At 42.1% G+C, this 19,586-nt stretch overlaps 1 protein-coding gene across 6 annotated transcripts in view; it reads left to right on the top strand.

Moving 5' to 3' along the window:
* The window catches only part of INO80D (INO80 complex subunit D), a 65,135-nt gene extending 52,738 nt beyond the window's left edge, over positions 1-12,397 (top strand). For all 6 annotated transcript variants that reach the window (XM_032354538.1, XM_032354535.1, XM_032354534.1 and 3 more), the window contains 3 exons: positions 1,632-1,849; positions 2,544-2,701; positions 5,004-12,397. In XM_032354538.1, the coding sequence (XP_032210429.1) occupies positions 1,632-1,849; positions 2,544-2,701; positions 5,004-6,169 (1,542 nt within the window). In that variant the 3' untranslated portion in view covers positions 6,170-12,397. The remainder of the gene's footprint in view (positions 1-1,631; positions 1,850-2,543; positions 2,702-5,003) is intronic.
* Positions 12,398-19,586: the final 7,189 nt, after the last annotated feature.

Here is a 19,586-nt window from a genome sequence, read left to right as displayed (position 1 = left end):
CATTTGGTTGTTGCTTTGAAAAAGAAAGAAAAAGGAATTGTGATCAGATCTTCAGTAATGAGTATTTGCTTCAGTATGACAGTTGTATGTCCTGTTTCTTTTTGTGCTTTCGCACACTTGGTTTTTCTTCTTCATATAAAAGCAACAATGTACATACCTAGACTCTAACAGCCATAGTACCAAGAACTGTTACCCTCTTTGCACGCATGTAGGCAGTGCCAGCTATCATGACCATCACTGGGTCAACAGCAATTGTAAGATGCCATTATTGTGAGATGCACCTGAGTTGCAGAGACACTCCAGTGTGTGTCTTGGAACTAGTGAAATGCAGTAATCAGATGGAAGGGTGGCTGCTGAAGAAAGCTGGTTATATTGTCAATTTCTGGTTCTTCCTGGCTGGTTCTTCCTCTGTCCACTCAGTTGGAACAGTTCTATAACGCTGCGGTCCCACGGCCTTCTCTCTTTACCTTGTCTCCCTGGCCCATGTCAGTTACTGGAAGGACTTTTACCATGTCGTGATTTCTGAGGCTACATCTCCACCCCATTCTTTATCCCTTACGCTGATTTTTCCTATCTCCTGGGACATGTTCATACCTCAAATTGTGAGCCAAACTGAATTCCTTAACTTTTCTTCTGAATCCTTACTCTGCTGTGTGCTCTGTTCCCACTAATGATATCATCTAACAGTCAGCCCTAGAAACCCTAGAGCCTTCTTCAGGTGCTCTCTTTCCTTCATCCGCACCACAGCCAAGGAGCTGTCAAATCTTAAGAATTCTGTCCCTACAGGGCTTTGTTTTTCCAATTGCACTCACATCGCCTTAGTCGTTTATCTTGTATTGACCGTTGAAGTAGGCTTCTGATTGGAAATAATGCCTCCCTCCACTTGCCTTATCTGTCTGTCCCCTTATATTGCTACGAGCCTAGTTACTCCTTTCAGAACATTTGTCAGGTTGTGTTAATCCTTTCATCAACAATCATTTCCCATTGCCTGGAAGATGAAGTTGAAAATCCTTAACGGCATTCAGAGTCATACATGATCCGGTGCTCAGTTTCACAGCTTAGACTTCCACAGTCCATCCCCCATATGCCACACCCCAACACAAGTCATACGTGGTTATTTACTCTTCTTTTTTCTTGATTGTGCTATTTCTTTTTAATCATGCAACTGAAAATAATTGATGCTCCTTTTGTATACCCATAGAAGATCATTATTACCTTGTTTTCTCTGTACTATATTTATGTATACTTGCATTCCTATTTTCCTATGGAAGAGTAAGTTCTTTGAGAGTGCATTAGGTTTCATTCATTATGTTTCTACTCTCCAACACCGATCCCAATGTCTTCTTTTTTCCTGTGTCTCTTCTACCCACCTGCACCTCCCCCTCGGCCTGCCACGGTCTCACGGTGTCTGGGTATGAGTATGGGATGAACTGTACGTGTATATTGAATTGATTTGAATTAAATTAAAACATGAATTCTTTATTCGTTCCTTTATTGCTGTGCATAGCTGTAGGCGTGCAGGATGCTTTAGGCATTCCATAGAATGTTACGTGATGCATTTTTTTCCAGGTAGCTGTTAGGTTTTTCCCAAACCGTCTCAGTTTAAAAATACCCATTTATTCATTCCGAAGGATAATTTCTTGAGAGGAGATAGCTCCCGTAAAGTTCAGCACCAGCAGCAGAGGAAACCCAGGAAAAAAACCAAGCCTCCTGCACTTACCAAAAAACACAAGAAGAAGAGAAGGCGTGGACCTCGTCGACCCCAAAAACCCATCCCCCCTGCAGTACCCCAAGGGAACCTCAGCATGCCCACCAGCGTCTCACTGCCAGTGGAGGCTGTTCAGATCCGGTCAGTGGCGGCGCGGAAGCTCCCGTTTCCTTCTTGGGTTGGATGGTTCTCAGAACGTGTAATTTCACGTTCTTCTCTAGTGTTGTGCCTGGGCTCCAGAAGGCATCTGATAGATCAGCCTAGACTTTGTAGTTTCCAGTATAATTTTTACCGAATGTTTGAGTGAGAGATGTGAAGGAAAACATTTTGTTACAACGCAGAAAGCAGATGCTGAAATGGAGCATTTGATTGTCCGCTAAGATTTTCCTGCTTTAACAGAAGTTCCATGTACGTTTCAACAGAAATACTCCATCAGAATCCTGATGAACTACTAGTTTCAGCAAGGCTTAGCATTTGCACCTGAAGAATGAGGCTTCTGTTTCAGCTCAGCATCTCCACTTTGTTTATGTCGTTTCTAAAAATTATTATTTCGACTAGATTTGAAATTTACCAGAAATCAGTGCCCAAAATTATAATTTATTCTACTAATTTGAAGTAGAACTATTATCTCGAAATTTCTCTCAATACCTGGTTAAAAGCTGTAGAAATGCTGACTGTGGATGGCGAGGTCTTCCTTTTGCTTTCACATGTCCTTCTCTGAAAGTAGAAGTTTGGGTTTAGGATTTCCCATCTTTGTGTTTGACGAACTTGTCTTGAGGACCCGGGTGCGAAGGGGCAAGGAGAGTGGTGGGGCCAACCATGTCCTCTTCCCCAGGAGCCCGTCCACGCCAGAGCTGAGTGCTGATGAGTTGCCGGATGACATTGCCAATGAGATCACTGACATTCCACATGACTTGGAATTGAACCAGGAGGACTTTTCAGACGTCCTGCCACGGCTACCTGATGACTTACAAGATTTTGATTTTTTTGAAGGTATGGTCAACATTTTGATTCAAGACCGTTTTTGTTTGGTTTGGTTTTGTTTTTTAATGAGCTTTTTAAAAGGGAAATAGTGTTTCTGAGATGTGTTTGAAGTACCCCTCCTCACAGAAAATTCAGTGCTGCTAAAGCTCTTTGCCTTGTACAGGTTAGAGCTGTGTGGTGTGTCTCACCCTGCTATATAGGCTTAAGATTGATCATTTGATTGCTAGGTTTTTAACTCTGTTGCTTTATAATGAGTCATTTTACTTTTTTTTTTTTCAATAAAAACATACTACTTTTTTTTTTTTTTTTAAGATTTTATTTATTTGTCAGAGCGAGAGAAAGCGAGAATGCAAATATGCACAACAAGGGGAAGCAGCGGGCAGAGGGAGAAGCAGGCTTCTCGCTGAGCAGGGAGTCCTACATGGGACCTCGATCCCAGGACCCTGCAATCGTGACCTGAGCCAAAGGCAGATGTTACCGACTGAGCCACCCAGGCATCCCAACAAAAACATTTTAAACTTGAATTTATTGAAGCCTTTTGGAACTTGTCCCAATCGTAATACCCGTATGTCAGTTGAAGTGCATTTTTCCAAAACAAAGTTTGCTTAATCTCACCAGGTCTCTGGTGCTTTCAGGGGAAACCTTTTATATTCTTAGAGTGTTTCTTCCCCATTAAAAAAAAACCAAACTGGATATTTTTGTGGTGATTAGTCAAGTTCCCAACTGCATAGTTTTTTTTTTGTTAGGTTGTGTTTTTAAAGATTTATTTATTTGACAGAGAGAGACAGCGAGAGAGGGAACACAAGCAGGGGGAGCAGGAGAGGGAGAAGCAGGCTTCCCACCAAGCAAGAAGCCCTACTTTAGGCTCGATCCCAGGACCCTGGGGTCATGACCTGAGCTGAAGGCAGATGTTTTAACAACTGAGCCACCCAGGCGCCCCTAGATTTGTTATATTGGAAGTGAAATCAGCAGCAGACCATGGGCTTCCATTCTATGAAAGTGAGTTGGAAGGAGAGGAACAGGATTAGCAGGTCACAAAAAGCATTTGAAAAGATAGTGTGTGAGTGGACGGAAATGCGGGCTGCTCACGCGCAGGCATGAGTTTGTGTCCAGTCGTCCACAGCCGCCCTCCTGCTGGAGGAACGAGTTCAAGAGCAGAAGAACCGAGGGGGATGCCTACACAGCCTTTTGTCTCCAGTCTGAACGGATATGTTTCCTATTTTAATGATTTTAACTTTACGTAAAAACACAGGTGTAGTCAGACTGGTCACCGTGCATTTTAAGTTGGTATTGCTTGGAATCCTTAAGAATTTAATGCTTTGATGAGCTGGGTGTAGAGGGTGCTGTGGATAAATGGAAGATGTGATGCACGTTCCAATCCAGTCCTTGGAAGCCTCTCTGTTCCACAGGGACCCTCTTTAATAGAATACTGGTTTGGTTTCAGAGATTTATGTGTTTATCAGAGAGCACTCACGTGTGCAGGGGGAGGAACAAAGGGAGAGACAATCTCAGGCTCCCCGCTGAGCATGAAGCCCAATGTGGGGCTTGATCCCACGACCCTGAGATCATGACCTGAACTGAAATCAAGAGTCAGATGCTTAACCAACTGAGCCATGCAGGTGGCCATTTTATTTATTTATTTTAAAAAGATTTTATTTATTTATTTATTTATTTATTTGCGAGAGAGCACGCACATGCACATGGGTGAGGGAGAGGGAGAAACACATTTCCTTGCCGGGCAGGGAGTCTGATGTGGGGCTGTGTTCCGGGACCCTGGGATCATAACCTGAGCTGAAGGCAGACGCTTAACTGACTGAGCCACCCAGGGGCCCAATTTTAAAAAGATTTTATTTATTTATTTGCCAGAGAGAGAGGTCACAAGTAGGCAGAGAGGCAGGCAGAGAGAGAGGGGGAAGCAGGTTCCCTGTTGAGCAGAGAGCCCGATGCGGGGCTTAGTCCCAGGACCCTGAGATCGTGACCTGAGCTGAAGGCAGAGGCTTAACCCACTGAGCCATCCAGGTTATACAAGATTTATTTGTTTGTTTTTTTGAGAGAGAGAGAGCGCGTGCAGTGGGAAGGAGGGGCAGAGGGAGAGAGAGACTTAAGCAGGCTCGGGCACTGAGTATGGAGCCCGATGTGGGGCTCGATCTCATGACCCTGAGATCATGACCTGAGCCGAAATCAACTGACTGAGCCGCCCAGGCGCCCCTTTAATACAGAATATTGTTGAAAAATAATACAGGCGTCTACTTCTTGGAGTACGGGACCAGCGGAAGCTCTGCTCATTCTTGATGGCTTTTGTTTTCCTCAGGAAAGAATGGAGACCTCCTTCCGACTACCGAAGAGGCCGAGGAACTCGAACGGGCCTTGCAGGCTGTAACTTCTCTTGAGTGCCTGAGTACCATTGGGGTACTTACCCAGTCAGACGGTGTGCCAGTCCAGGAGTTGTCCGATCGAGGAATAGGGGTGTTCTCCACAGGTAGTGGAGCTTCAGGAATTCAGTCCCTGAGCCGAGAAGTGAACACGGACCTAGGGGAGCTATTGAATGGGCGCATAGTACATGATAATTTTTCTAGTCTAGAGCTGGATGAGAACCTGCTCCGTTCTGCTACCTTGTCTAACCCACCTACACCCCTGGCAGGGCAGATCCAGGGGCAGTTCTCTGCCCCAGCCAACGTTGGCCTTACTTCTGCCACTCTGATCAGCCAGAGTGCACTTGGGGAGAGAGCCTTCCCAGGACAGTTTCATGGACTACACGACGGCAGCCATGCCTCCCAGAGGCCACATCCTGCCCAGCTGCTGAGCAAGGCAGATGACCTAATCACCTCACGACAGCAATACAGCAGTGATCATTCACACTCCTCGCCCCATGGAAGCCATTACGACAGCGAGCACGTGCCGTCTCCCTACAGTGACCACATCACCTCTCCCCACACGACGTCTTTCTCTGGTGAGAATATGGCAGCTACCTTTTCGGCAGAGATGCCCATCATGGCGCAGCACTTGCTCCCAGCCCAACTCGAGGTGCCCCTTGGAGGAGTCGTCAACCCCAGAACTCACTGGGGCAGTCTCCCTGTCAACCTCGGAGAGCCCTCTCCGTTCAGCAACCTTCTCGGCGCGGATGGCCATCTCCTCTCCACTTCCCTCTCCACGCCGCCCACCACGTCGAACTCAGAGACCACACAGCCTGCCTTCGCCACTGTGACCCCCAGCAGCTCCAGCGTGCTCCCGGGGTTACCGCAGACCAGCTTCAGTGGCATGGGGCCTTCTGCTGAACTCATGGCCTCCACCTCCCCCAAGCAGCAGCTCCCTCAGTTCAGCGCAGCCTTCGGCCACCAGCTGAGTTCTCACAGTGGCATCCCTAAGGACCTGCAGCCCAGCCACAGCTCGATAGCCCCTCCTACAGGCTTCACAGTAACAGGTGCCACAGCTACAAGTACCAATAATGCGTCCTCTCCCTTTCCCTCCCCTAACTGAGCGTGTCTGTGTGTGTGCAGGCAGGCGGGGAGCCTGGTGTTTTCTATCTTCGTTTCCTGTGTATCATCCCTCTCCCCCTTTTCCTAACGGAGATTTTAAAAATAACAGATGGGGACTACAGGGGGACTCCCTTTTCCGGTTCAGCAAGTCGGCCTGCGGCGGACCTCGCTTCAGTGTTCCCGTGTGCCCCTTCGCACTGGTGCTCATCCCCTCCTGGCAGGTTCACCCTCCCCCGATGGTTTCCTTCGTGGCTCAGCACAGTGACTGGATAGAATCGATTTTTAGCAGCAAGTCCTAGAAGTGGAAGATACCTCAGATTACCAGTGCCCTTTACTATTTCCTAGTATTCAGATCAATGATTTCCATTCTGTGACCAGGTCTTGACGGAGGTGGTTCTAGAGAGAATGGTCCTATTCACTGAGTTCCCGTGTAAGCGATAGCAGATGGTGCGTGGGGGGCGGGTCGGGGCTCTGACCCAGCACCACCTGCTAGACACCACATGAGGCCAGGATTCCATTCCGAATTGTGATCATGTTCAATTAAAAAGAAAAAAAAATTAGTCTTTTGACCGCCTGTGTGTGTGTGTGTGTGTGTGTGTGTGTGCGTGCGCGCGCCCGTGTGTGTCTGTGCAGGGCAGGAAGCAGCTGTCCCGTTGTTGTTGTTGTTGTTGTTTTGTTTTTTTTCCTAAAGAGGATAAGGCTCTGACTTCTCCTTTCCCACATCTCAGAACCCCCATCGGGTCAGTCATTCTTTCCCCCTGAATTAGTGAGGTCTCCCGCGTGTAGAGAGTGGCAAGCTGATGATGCGAATTGCACAACCCCGTTGTGCTCGGTGATCGGGGAACGCAAAAAGCCGAATTCACTTCGGGGCTGTGGGGACATCACAGCCAGCTCACGTGCACCGACCACGCGGTTGCCGAGATTCCATGGTCTGGTGGTCACTTGGCCTTTTTAGACGCGCATTTGGTTTCTCCGTCCCTCTCTCACGGAGGACCTTCCCAAGGTGTAATTACAAAAAGACCACATTTTGATGTGAAGAGCAGGACAGGTCAGCTAGGTTTGGAAAGATGGGATCTCTGAACTCCTTGGTGTGTCTTTTCCTTTTGGCTTTTTCATGTTTACAGTAATGGTTCTTCGGTAAGATTTGTAACTTGTCGGCGACACTTGTAGAATCAATGTACCAGTTGTGAAGTGATGTGTAATATCTGAAGGATACACATTTTAAAGTTTCTTTCAAAGCAGAATATGGAATACCCACCCTTTGGTACTTTTAAAATAATTGAAGTACTTAGGTTTAACTTTGGGGAATTTTTTTTTTTTAAGTACCAGAATTTTAGGGTTCAAAAATCATATTGGTAGTTTAGTAAGTTGGTGACTATGAAATAAATCTGTGAGGTTTCTTTTTACCTGCCTTGTCCCTGGCCCCGGCCCCGGCCCCGTCCCCCAGGGTGGAACTAGATTCTAAAGGCGTCTGTGCTCTGCTTTTGCTGAGAAGCCTCACTGTCCCCTGAGATACCATTGGCTGTTTATACCCGAGTCTAGTCTAATTTACATATATATATTTTAAAAGATGAGTAGAGAGAACATATCTATTAATGATGTGATATAATAATTCATTTGTCAGGGAATATCTGATCTTAATTCCTTTTCAATAGGTAAAGATTTGGATGTATTTTCCTACTTCCTATATGTAATCTCTTTATGCCATGCTAATTCTAACCAGTCCCTTCTTTTGAAAGCTTTTCTTTCTCTGCTTTTTAAAGGAATAATGGTGATCGGCAGGCATTATGCAGATACGACGTGCCTGAGATTATGGAGGGGGAAATGTCACATGACTGTATGAAATCATTATATGCCCTATTTTGTATTTATTGACGTTTTCTTTTTGTGGGCCAAAAATACATTTGTAATATATTTAGGTTTTTTTTTTTTAATCATGATAATTGATTGGAAGATTTATTTTTGAATAGCTTTGCCTTTTTTGCAGATTGAGAAATTTCTAAATTATAAATTATGTCACAAAGCAAAATTATATTTGGTATCACCATAAATTTCTATTCTGAATGGTGAGGACAGATAATTTGAGTATTTCTCACCTGTGAACCTATGTTAGTAAGCTTTTTTATTTTAATGTACTGTAATGGAATGATTACGAGTAGTTACCTCTGCTCAGAAGTTGGTTTTCCTCCACTCTTTCCCTTCCTGTTCTCAGCATCCCTAGATAACCATCCTGTTCCCAGCAGTCCGATCTAGTCTCCGTTGTGTACTAATTCAAGGTTGTAACAGAGCAGCACACCGACTGTCTTAACCTACCAGCCCTTCTCTGACAGCAAAGGGAACGTTTTGGGTAGTCGGTTCGAACTTCTCTGGCTCTTCGTCTCTCGTGGTAGCTGCTTAAAACTCTTCAGTTATCAAAACTGAGTTTGCAGTAAGTTGCACATTTTCTTGTTTGCAATTTTCTGTTTTATGTGCATTGAAAAGCCCTTTCCTGCTTTCTAGTAAGGAGGCATGAAATGATCAGGAATGTTGCCAGTTTCAGCTTCACACCAAAAACTTCGAGTCAGTTCATTTTTGTTTAGATGCCCACAGGGATAGCTGAAGAAGGGGCTCCCGTAGGAAGTACCACTGTAGGTTTGAGGAATTAGCAAAAAAACAAATTTGTCTTCTCATTTTATCTCCTTCAAAACCAGCATCCCAGCTTGCAATTTGCTTTGCTCTCGCGGCTTCTTGTGAGTCCCTTTTCGGAAGAGAGAAGAACATCCTGTGAACCCAGAGATAACCTGTTAACGTTTTTCTTTTAGCAAATGTGGGGCAATTCTAGTCTGTTGTTAGTAGGTTTGCTGTTCATGTGTAGAGAAAGGAATGAAGTGTCTTTCACTCTGGAAATACGAAAATTCGTGTCTTTAAGTAGCACTTACGCCTATCGTAAGGCAGTACTGGAATCGCAAACAAAATTCACAGGAGGTCCTGGTTTGGTGGAAACTAGCTTGTATGCTAGTGTGAAATTCAGGAGAAATAGTGGCAGAGAAGTTCACTCCATATCTGTAGTTCTTTGGGACCATATATAAAGGCCAGTTAGATTGTGTTAATGTGATTTACTTACACAGTTGCTGCAGTTTCATAGATACACTCTGTGCTCGGAGAATCTGAATTCCATTCTAAGGAATGATACTGGCTGTGATCTTAGAGCATTGAAGAAGTGTTTTTCTCTCCTTTACTCTCTCTACATAATAGTTAATATTATTTTAATTAAAGTACTTAAGACATTGATTTTTTCCTCTGTAAAAATGGCTTAGAAATTTGCACATCTGCGTAGGTTATGTAGCTAGTAAACAATTCACAATAGTAAACAGCATTTACACTTAACCCACCAAATGACAGACTATGCAATGGAAAAATTTTGTAATTATTGTCACATAGCTTATAAGGTGAAGGATTTTTTTTTTCCTCTAGTAACCTACCATGTGAGATAGAACTGCTTTATAAATGACTTCCTGAGCAATTTCATGCTGGCAGGCACTGCATTGTGTCTAGTGTCCCTCCACGAGAAGATGATAATTTAATGAGAAGCAAATAGTAGAGATGGAGATAAAGTTGGAAAATGTGTGTGTGTGTGTGTGCGCGTGCGTGTGCGCGTGTGTTTCTTTTCCTTAAAATTGTAGTTATCGTCTCGAGTGGCATCAGGCTAAAGAAAGTGAATACTTTATCCTTGCCAAATAATTATTTATAAGATTTATTTCTTCAATAAGCCCAGTCTCAACTGCAAGCTAAGAATCCTCACTTTCTGTGACTTAACACTAAAGCTTTTCCTTATCCGAGCTCACTCGCAGTCCATGATCCCAACCCAGAGGCAAAGACCGTGCTTTGATTTGGACGGAAACGGTGTCTGTGATCCATCCCCATGCCCAGTTTGTAAGCTTTCTTCTTACGTGAAAGAATTTATGTTACTCTTGACCTATACTGTTCAGTTTTGTTTTGGTTTTATATTTTAAGTAGGCTTCACGCCCAGCGTGGGGCTTGAACTCACAACCCTGAGTTCAAAAGTCACATGCTCTACCGGCTGAACCAGCCACATACCCCGGTACCATTCAGTTTGTATCAGTTGGCCCTAGACTTGGAGCCTGTGTAGGTAACTCCCATCAGAGTTACCTAGGGAGGCAAGGGACATTGCCCTCGCGTCACGGGGGTGGTGATGGCGGTCATGGTAGGCTGCGTCGGCAGTGTTCTTGTGAGCTGGTCGAGCGCCTTTTCTCCATGTTCTGTAGGTGGTTGTGGATTGGGATTGCACAAAGATGAGGCTATTCTTAACACTAAACTAATTATTTAATAGGTTTGGAATTCATTTAAAAAATATCTAGGTATCTAGTTTCCAGATTCTTCAACCTCTTTCTTTTTAGCCTTTTAACATTCTACTAAATTCTGTTTTTAATCTGGTATATATAGATTAATCTAATACAGTGGTCTTCTCCACGGTCAGCAGAACTGTGCGGGTGAAAGAGGCGATTTCAAAGATCCCTTGGAAGAAAATGTGGTCATACTGAATAGTCTTCATCTGTATCTCTTTCATCACCAACACCTACATCATTCCAAGGATCTATTCCTGATGAGAAATACATTTCTTGGGGGTGAGGTGGGAGGTGGACATATATGTGTGACAGAACATAGTTTTTTTTTCTTTTTCCCTCCCACAGTACATTGAAAATACGGACTCGTCACTGGCATTCTGTAGAAAGGTGAAAGAATGACATCTTAGTATCTGGAGCCTTGTGAGCTTTCCAGTATCCTATTCTGGAGGGAACCAGAATCCATGCTTAGTAGACTAAAGTAACATTTTAAATGCTATCTTTGATTTGAAATAGATTTGAAAAATCTATTTTATTTTGAAAAAGATGTGAAATAAAATACCAGTGAAGAACCTATTTGAGTATCTGTCTGTTAAGCATTTCCCCCTGACCAATAAGTTAGGGAAAAAAACCCTAAAATACAAGTGAGTAATTATGTCTCCTAATAGCCAGTGTCATTAACGCAAAAATCGTGGGGCCGACTTGGAGAGCCTCATTTCTGTAGCAAAAAGTCTCCCTTCAGCTCTAATTTCTTTTCGCTTCCCTCTCTCTGCGCTGTGATACAGAGCCACGAAAGGACAGGTGGCATTTCAGAGAGAGCAAATTTGGTATGACTTTCTTTAGCGGAAACCAGGTTCCCATATCTTGGGAATGTTTGACTACTTGAGTGGCGGAGTTTGGGGGAATCTAAAATTGAGTCTGAAAAACAATGTTGTAAGAGAAAAGCTTCCTAACTCTTGGTAACCTTTGTCGGGCAGCCCAGCTCCCCATCCCCTTTCCCTCCTGCCTGCGGCCTCAGTGCCCACCCCCCCGTCCCCCCACCCAGGTCCTCACGTCTGCACACACACCCCTGACCTGCCCTGATCCTGGCCTAAGAGTAATAGAAGCTGCCTCTTTCACTTGTTTTGTTTCGTTTGTTTCTGTTTGTTTTTTTGTTTTTGTTTATTTTTGAGCTGGGGACCACTGATGTAAGCTCTGTGTGCACCCAGAGTTCCCCTTGGAAAGATGTTCACCATTCAGTGCAGCGAAATGCCACACCATTGCTTTTGCTTGGGGGAATAGACTGATTTGCCCTGAACTGACTCCACCCGGTGTCGCTAAGGCCCCGTCGGCTCCAGCAGCAGATGCGTGTGCAAGTGATGGGACGTTGGATGCTTGGGACGTGGTCTTCATCTGCTCAGAAGGGTTGAAATCAGTCTCTCTTCACAGTCATTGTTCTTTTCACTGTATAGTGTTGAGTATGTCTCAGGGATTCCTTGTGGAAATTAGGGCAGTTTTTAAAATAAGAAAATAGTTTTAAAAGTAACTAAAGGTGACTCATCATTGAAGAGAGCGCAAGAAAGAGAAAACGTTTGGTTCCATAGCCCACCGTGTCTCGCGTAGGATTTTCCCTTGCTCCTTCAGCCTCTCCTCTCCGCTTCAGCAAACAGAATCCTTTCCCATCACGCACAGCTTTAAAAGTTTTATTTAAAAGTTTCCTTCCCCGATGAGCTTTCAGAATACTTATTGTAGATTTTAAGAGAAAAGGTATATTAATTTATACTATTAACATCACCTCATAAATTATAAGTTTTATACTAAAGCTGTATTGAGTGTAATGAATTACGTTGCCTATGTGTTTTAATAGCTGAAAAAATTATATATGAGCTTTTTTTTTTTTTTTTTTTTTACAAAACAAACTAGTGAAGCACCTTTTTACACTGGATCTCTGCCGTGTCAAGGTGTACAGCTATCCTTTGCTACCTTGCAGATATATAAAATAAAAGGATGTCCTGGGGCCTCAAAATGTAGAACACCTTTAGACCATTTATTACTGCTCATAGAACCGTTGGGAATCGCGTTTCTTTAGTAAATGATCTGTGGTTTACACTTAAGATGGCTAGAAGCTTAGTTACAGGGTAAATAGAAATACACAATAGATCAAGCAGAACTCCCCCAACTACTGTAGCTGGATTTTGTAAACTAAGTTTTTCAGACCTCTTTTAGTTCCTATGGATTTATTTAATTTACAGTTTATTCTGTAAGTTGGGAAGTAAAAATAGAGAAAATAATAAATCTAGATGTTCTCAGTGTCTTATTCAGGAACTTTTTCTCCCTCCTCACTAAGGAATTCCCACTGTGACTTAAAAATAGAATTAAATTACTTGTGTGCATGTCTCGTCTGTGTTTTTACACACATGCAAAAATATACATTGGGGGCACGTGTGTGAGAGAGATGAATGTGTGCTTAGGTAAAAATAGAGGAAGGTAACAGAATGTATTGTAGAAATACAATTTATTTAGATGAGGCTATCAGAGTTTTTTTCTCATTGTCTCTGTAGTATAAATACACCGAATTCTTCATTATGCTATCTTATGTTAAAAGGCTAGCTCTGATATCATGTGCATTTTATTTTAACCTTTTGATTAACTTATATTATGCTATGTTTTTCAAATGACATGAGAAACAGGTTCTAAGACAAGCCTCTCACTTTTGAGCATAAAAATGAGAGAGAGAGAGACGAACCAGACACAAGCTGTGTTTATCTATTGGGGTGATGGGACCAGACCAGTTGAAACAACTTTTTTTTTATGTTAATAATAGATTTCTTCGTATTCTGAGTTAGTAAATCTTAGTGATCATCTTTTCTTGGTGAAGTTAAGAAAATTAAAGGCTTTTTATAAAGAATACCATTTTTTGGGGGGACTGCTTTTTTGGAAGAGTTGGTGGGATCATTTCACCATGCATATTTCAAAGCTGGGATGATTTTAGTTATTTCCAAATTTTTTTTTAAAAAGTTACTCAGTTATGCTATTACTCATGAAGTTAATGTGCCCCCAACCGCCATATTTTGGTTATAAGAAAAATTATGCTACCCTTGACTTTTACCTAATTCATATGGAATTTTAAAAAAGATACATTCCTGTGTTTTGAGTTTGTCATTTTGCTATACATTCATTGCTGGAGTAACTGGTGGTCTAATGTAGACAAAACTAGAGTTGTTATTAAATGCTCCAATCACAATTATTTTTAATATGAAAAGATCATGTGCTTGGATATATGTCAAAACAACTTCTGAGAATACACCAGAATTTGTAGTTCTTTGAAGCCTCATTCATCTTAAGTATAGCCAAGACCTAGGAAAGCTCTACAGGTCGTTCCTTTTATAGTTGTATTTCTGCATCTCCCAGTTTCATTCATTCTTGCTTTATGAATTAAAAAAAAAAATCCTGCATATTTCTTGTACATATGCATGCAAGTGAAAGAAGGGAGTTTGTACTGGTGCCATTTCTCCCTTCAGTTACTGGTTCAATGGGATTTGCTAGAATAAATTCCCCCTGATTGAAGGGTGAAAATAGACCCTTTTGTGTATATCTGTACAGAGATGTGTATATGGGATGTGGTGGCACTTTGCTGAATGTGAACTTGCCTTGTCAATGGAAAGATTGAAAAGTATTACGTTTATTTATACATTTGTATAAATCTATATATACACGTATGTATATGTGTGTGTATAGATAAAGCTATATACATATATTTCCCTAAAAAATGTGTGTGTGTAATAGATTAACAGCCTTTGTTAAGATTATACGTCTATGGAAAACTCGATGATTCTGTAAGCAAGAGGAAGGGACAGTCTGGAGTCCATTATCGGTGCATACCAAGATGGAAGTCCTTTGGATTAATAGTCTTATTTATGGTTATTATAAGTGAATTCCTGCTAGAACTGTTCTTTCTTGCCAGTTCCACTGTCCTTCGTCTTCACTGCCTTCTCAAGCAGTCTCTCATCACACATCATGGTAGTTTTTTCCCCTTTATGATGTCCTCTCCAGCCAGAAGCGTTTGGCTGAAGCATAGTTCATTAACGTCTCGGTCTTGTCTTCTAAAGATCTTTATCTCTGATATTTTCCAGAAGGTGTCACTTTGGGTAATAGTTTGTATAGTAATTTTGAGGATTGGGCATTCATCCTTGTCTCAAAAAACAAACCAAAAAACCCAACATTCAAATAAGACTAATTTGAAAGTTTTACCTGGATAATTTGGGGACATTTCACTCACAATGGAAAAGAACATAACTGATTTTAGTACTGATAACCGTGTTAGCTTTATTTTCTCATTTATCCTCATCAATTTGTCATCTAAAAATGTGGTTTACTTTGTGTCTTTAATCATCCATTTACCATTTTCTTTTTAATGGAAGGCATACAAAGTCACACATAAGCCTCCTGAATTCTAGAAGTAACTCACTTTACTCATGATGACCCTGCTTCAGCCAATTCTTACGTAACGAATTTTGCTGTATTTTCGACTTTTTTCCCACATTTGTGACATTCTGTTTTAACTTCGCTGCAGCTCTCTAGAAAACTTGCATCCCTATATATTGTGCCTTTAAAGCTCTTATGCACACACAAGACAAAAGTGTATATATACATGTCTGAGCATGTGTACATATACTTTCATATATACTCACACAGTATGTCTCGTATATATTGTGGGAGTGAATATATAGATATTCAGAGGCAATGAAATGTTGCTTTCTAGATATATATGTATATAAATAGTGTTGATATACTGTATATACACATGTATATGTATGAGTTTTAAATGGCAATCTTTTACATTTAGCAAAATGCTGCCCCTACTGGAATATTGTCACTGCAATGGCAGTTGTATGTAATGATTTAAAAATACATTATCAAAAATTATTTAAAAAAAAAAAACATTTAAAAGTCTCATCTAAAGACATCCACACATTATTTATTTATCTTCCTTTTCCTTTTTATTGTTACATTTTTTTTTTTTAACTGAAAGGGAGACTGTCATTTTAAAAAATGCCATCTGTCCCATGGGAGAAAGAGAGAGCTGGGGATTCACTCGAGGAACCTGGTGCGTTTTTCCTCTCTCTGAAAACCAGCCTGTTTATTTCAGTTATAAAACAATCCTGTATTTCCGTTAGCGTATGTCAACCACCATCTTCTAGATCAACTTAATTCACCAATTTGCCTCTTCGTTTCATTAATAAATAATGATCATGGAGATCATTTTGCCTGGGGGAAGTTAACTACTCTCTAGCTGCAGGGAAATATATCACCTAATTGTTATTCTGCCTTGTTCAAAATTCAACTTTGTGAGAAGGCAGCTCTCATGAAGCTTGTCTTAAGCGTGTTTTGCATTTATTTAGTTAAAGGTCTTCCCAGACTTTTTTTTTTTTTTTTTCTTTTTAAAGAACTCCAAGTCTGCATGCACTTGCCACAGATTTAATTCTTAGTCCCTACAGCTGCAGATGTCTTCATCCGTACATCAGTTTGGCACACTGAAGGAAAGACTATGAAGAAGAAAACGTGAAATATTTTATTTTGTGATGAGCTGGCAGCAGATGACATTTCAAGACCTTACAGAGAGAGGAACGTAGATGGACAATCCTAAATTTTAAGACGTTAACAAAAAAACAAAAAAACAAAACAAAAAAGCCAGTGAAGGAGGAGAACCCCCTGAAGACCAGAACAGAGAGGTTGGGGTCTGAGTGATTCCGTAGAGTAGTTGAGCTGGAACTTGATATCAGAAGCAGCCTTTAACGAAGCCTCTTGGCCGTGTTACGGTACTAACTGGAGTACAGAGGTGTAAATTGAAACCAAGTTGCAGTGGGAAATCAGAGGTGAGGCAGTAGCTTCTTTGGATCCAGTAAGGGACAGACACGTTGCACAGTTTTCAAATGTCTTCTTACGAAGTAACTGCACGGTAGCAAGGACTAGCAGTTCTCAGAGCCCTTCTTTTTCAGTGTTCTCATTCACCTTGGCACACAAGTATGTTTAACAGGCCATACATTAAAAATACTTACAAAAAAAAAAAAAAGCTGCTTAAAGGGAACTTACAAACCGAGAATCTTGTCTGCATTTGCGTGAATAGTGGCTAGAAGCTTAGTTATATGCACAAAACCTAAGGGGCCACCCATTTCTGCACAGACTATAGCAGCCAGATGAGGACGTCGGCAGGTCTGGTGAAGAGCCCCCCAGTTCGGACAGAAAGGCAGGTCTATGGCACTGAGTATGGTGTGGCTGGGGGGGCGGGACCACATTTTGGGAAGTGATAGGCTGTTGGTTTGTAATTTCCCTTTAAACGTGAAGAGATGGCTCACATTTTCCATATATATCTCAATGAATGTACTGTATTACTGTTTTAAAAATTTGATGAAATAATAATGGATTGGTCTCCTTTTGTTATCTGGTCCTTGTTTAATTTGTTTAAGGGTTTTTGTATACAAAAGTTTACATTTTTATGTATATTTTTCTTGTGTAAAAACTGATGTAATATGTGTATAAAACACTGTATGTATTATCTGTATATAGTGTGACAAAATGATTTTTCTTTCTTTCTTTTGGATGTATTAATAAATCTTGCTGTGAAGTAGCCTTGTTTTGCGTACAATTTCCTTTGCCTGGATATAGATCGAAGCTGCAAATCCATCCTCCCCTGCCCCCACTTGGTTACTTATTTATTTATTTTTAAAAGATGTTATTTTATCTATTTGACAGGCATAGATCACAAGCAGGCAGAGAGGCAGGCGGAGAGAGAGGCAGAAGCAGGCTCCCTCCCGAGCAGAGAGCCTGATGTGGGACTCGATCCCAGGACCCTGAGACCATGACCTGAGCCAAAGGCAGAGGCTTAACCCACTGAGCCACCCAGGTGCCCGCCCACCCCCAACACTTAGTTATTTAAATAGAGTAATCTAGGGAGATATATTCATAGTTCTTTATGGTGAGACCAACAAGGATTAATATTTGTAACAGCTATGGATCTGTTAAATGCTAGGTGAACTTAATGTGGTATCTAGATCCTTGAAATCCAACCAGAAGTTACATTTCTGGTAACATGAAATTGTTACATGTCATGATGGAGGTCTTACAAGCCAATTTCTATCTCATTTAATCAAGCCCCTTCTCTCTTCATTTTCATAGCTTCACAAGTACAAGAAGAACTTCATACTGTATAACCAAAAAAAAAAAAAAAATTGCCAAAACACCTCGAAGAAACACTCTTTTCCTTTAAAGCATTGCCAAGTGTCTTCCTTGTATCTCCTTGGAATTGAAATGTTACTTTATTTTTTTAATATGCAGATTGGAAGTTTTCATTTCCTGTGCTGTCTTTTGCCAAAGGATTTTGTGGTATGCATAGAGGCTAGGATAAAAATTCATAAGGAAAAATTAGTTATCTAATCACATTCCTTTTGTTAGAGAGTTACTATTCGTTTTTGTGGGGCATTTAGACTGCTTTTGCTTCTCCAAAAGAAGTTAACATTTTGAGACTAGAAGCAGGTGCCCACCCACAGTACTAAGAAAATGGCCTGTGGGGACAACTGCCTCCATCCCAGGCTCTGCTTCCGAAATTGACAATATATGAAGAAGAATGCTTGGAATTGGGCACTCCACTTCTTCGGCTATATGACAGTTGACTTAAACTCTTGTCATATCTATTCAGGATGCTCCTTTTCTAAATACTTGCACAAATCACAAAATTGGAGATTGTGTTGACTCAGTTCTTTTTTTGAGGAGTAGATGGGGGAGTGAGAGTGAATCCCAAGCAGGCTCCATCCCAGCATGGAACCCCATGTGGGTCTCCATCTCCCCACCCTGAGATCATGACCTGGGCTGAAATCCAGAGTCAATCACTTAATCGATTGAGTGCCCCCTCCCCCCACTCAGTCGATTTTTTTTTTTTTTTTTTAAGAATAGCAGCCTTAAGGAGACAGTCTCATGAGTGAAATGTTTGGGTTGAGGCCACATCTTTAAAAGCTTGGTGTTGAGAGCCTATGGTCACCAAGTGAAAGCAAAAATAGAGTTTAGAAAATCTATTTTCAGTTTAGAGAACCTTTTTTTTAACTCTTTGTTGGCATGTCTTCACCTCCTTGCTCTGTTTCATTATATATATTTTATTTTGTTTTGTTTTGTTTTTAAAGTAAGCTCCCTGCCCAACATGGGCTTGAACTCATGATCAAGAGTTGCTCTGCCGACTGAGCCAGCCAGTGCCCCCATCAATTCTTGGTGGGGAAAGGCTACATTACTTAAAAATCTGCTTACCTGCATTCATTTGTACCTTTCCACAGTGTGTGGATCCGAACATTAAGGTGCTACTATTCTGTTCCTTTCACTTACCTGGCTTCCTGGAAAATTCTTTAACTGACATGTGACTGTGGTCTGTTACTTTTGCTCCTTGAAGTCGCTGGGATGGAGGGATGTCTGTGGCTTCGCGCTCCGCGTGCAGCGGAGCCCATGGCGGCGTGTGAGTGCCGTTTTTGTCCTCCCGTCTTTCCAGTCTTCTGTCTTTCAGGCCTTCTACTCCTTTCCTTATTCACCTACGTTGATTTCTGAGCACTTGGTGTTAGAGGCAGCGGAACACCGGAAAATGAATCATGCCCGGATTTGACAGCCAAAGACTTTGCCATGTAGTGGAAGAGAGAAGATGCGTCGCTGTACAAACAAGGTAGAGATTGCCAAGGGCTTAGAAGAGAGAGAACATGCTTTGTACGTTCGTGTCAGAAGGAGAGGATTTCCAACCAAAGGAGAGAAAAGCGTGCAGAGCGCAGTGCGCGTGCGCATGCAAGGATGCGCGGTGCTGGGAAAATGCAGGATGTTCCAGATGGAGGAGGCGGGTACGCAGGTCGTGGGAGAGCAGGGAGCCGCTGAATTCGATGAGGGAGAGGCCAATGGCTATTGCGTAGGGAGCGTGGAAGGCGGAACAGGCAGGGGCACAAGACGGCTGGCCGGCTGGGATTCGGGAAGACTCTTGGGAGAGAGGTGAGCGAGGAGGAGGCTCCTGCAAGTCAGGCTTCAGCAGAAACTAGTCATGGCAGTAGAAACTTCAGCAGAAACTAGTCATGG

The sequence above is a fragment of the Mustela erminea genome, chromosome 8, assembly GCF_009829155.1.
Source record: "Mustela erminea isolate mMusErm1 chromosome 8, mMusErm1.Pri, whole genome shotgun sequence".
Taxonomy (NCBI): domain Eukaryota; kingdom Metazoa; phylum Chordata; class Mammalia; order Carnivora; family Mustelidae; genus Mustela; species Mustela erminea.
Note: the sequence above shows the minus strand (reverse complement) of the source record. Positions and strands in the feature narration are given on the sequence as shown.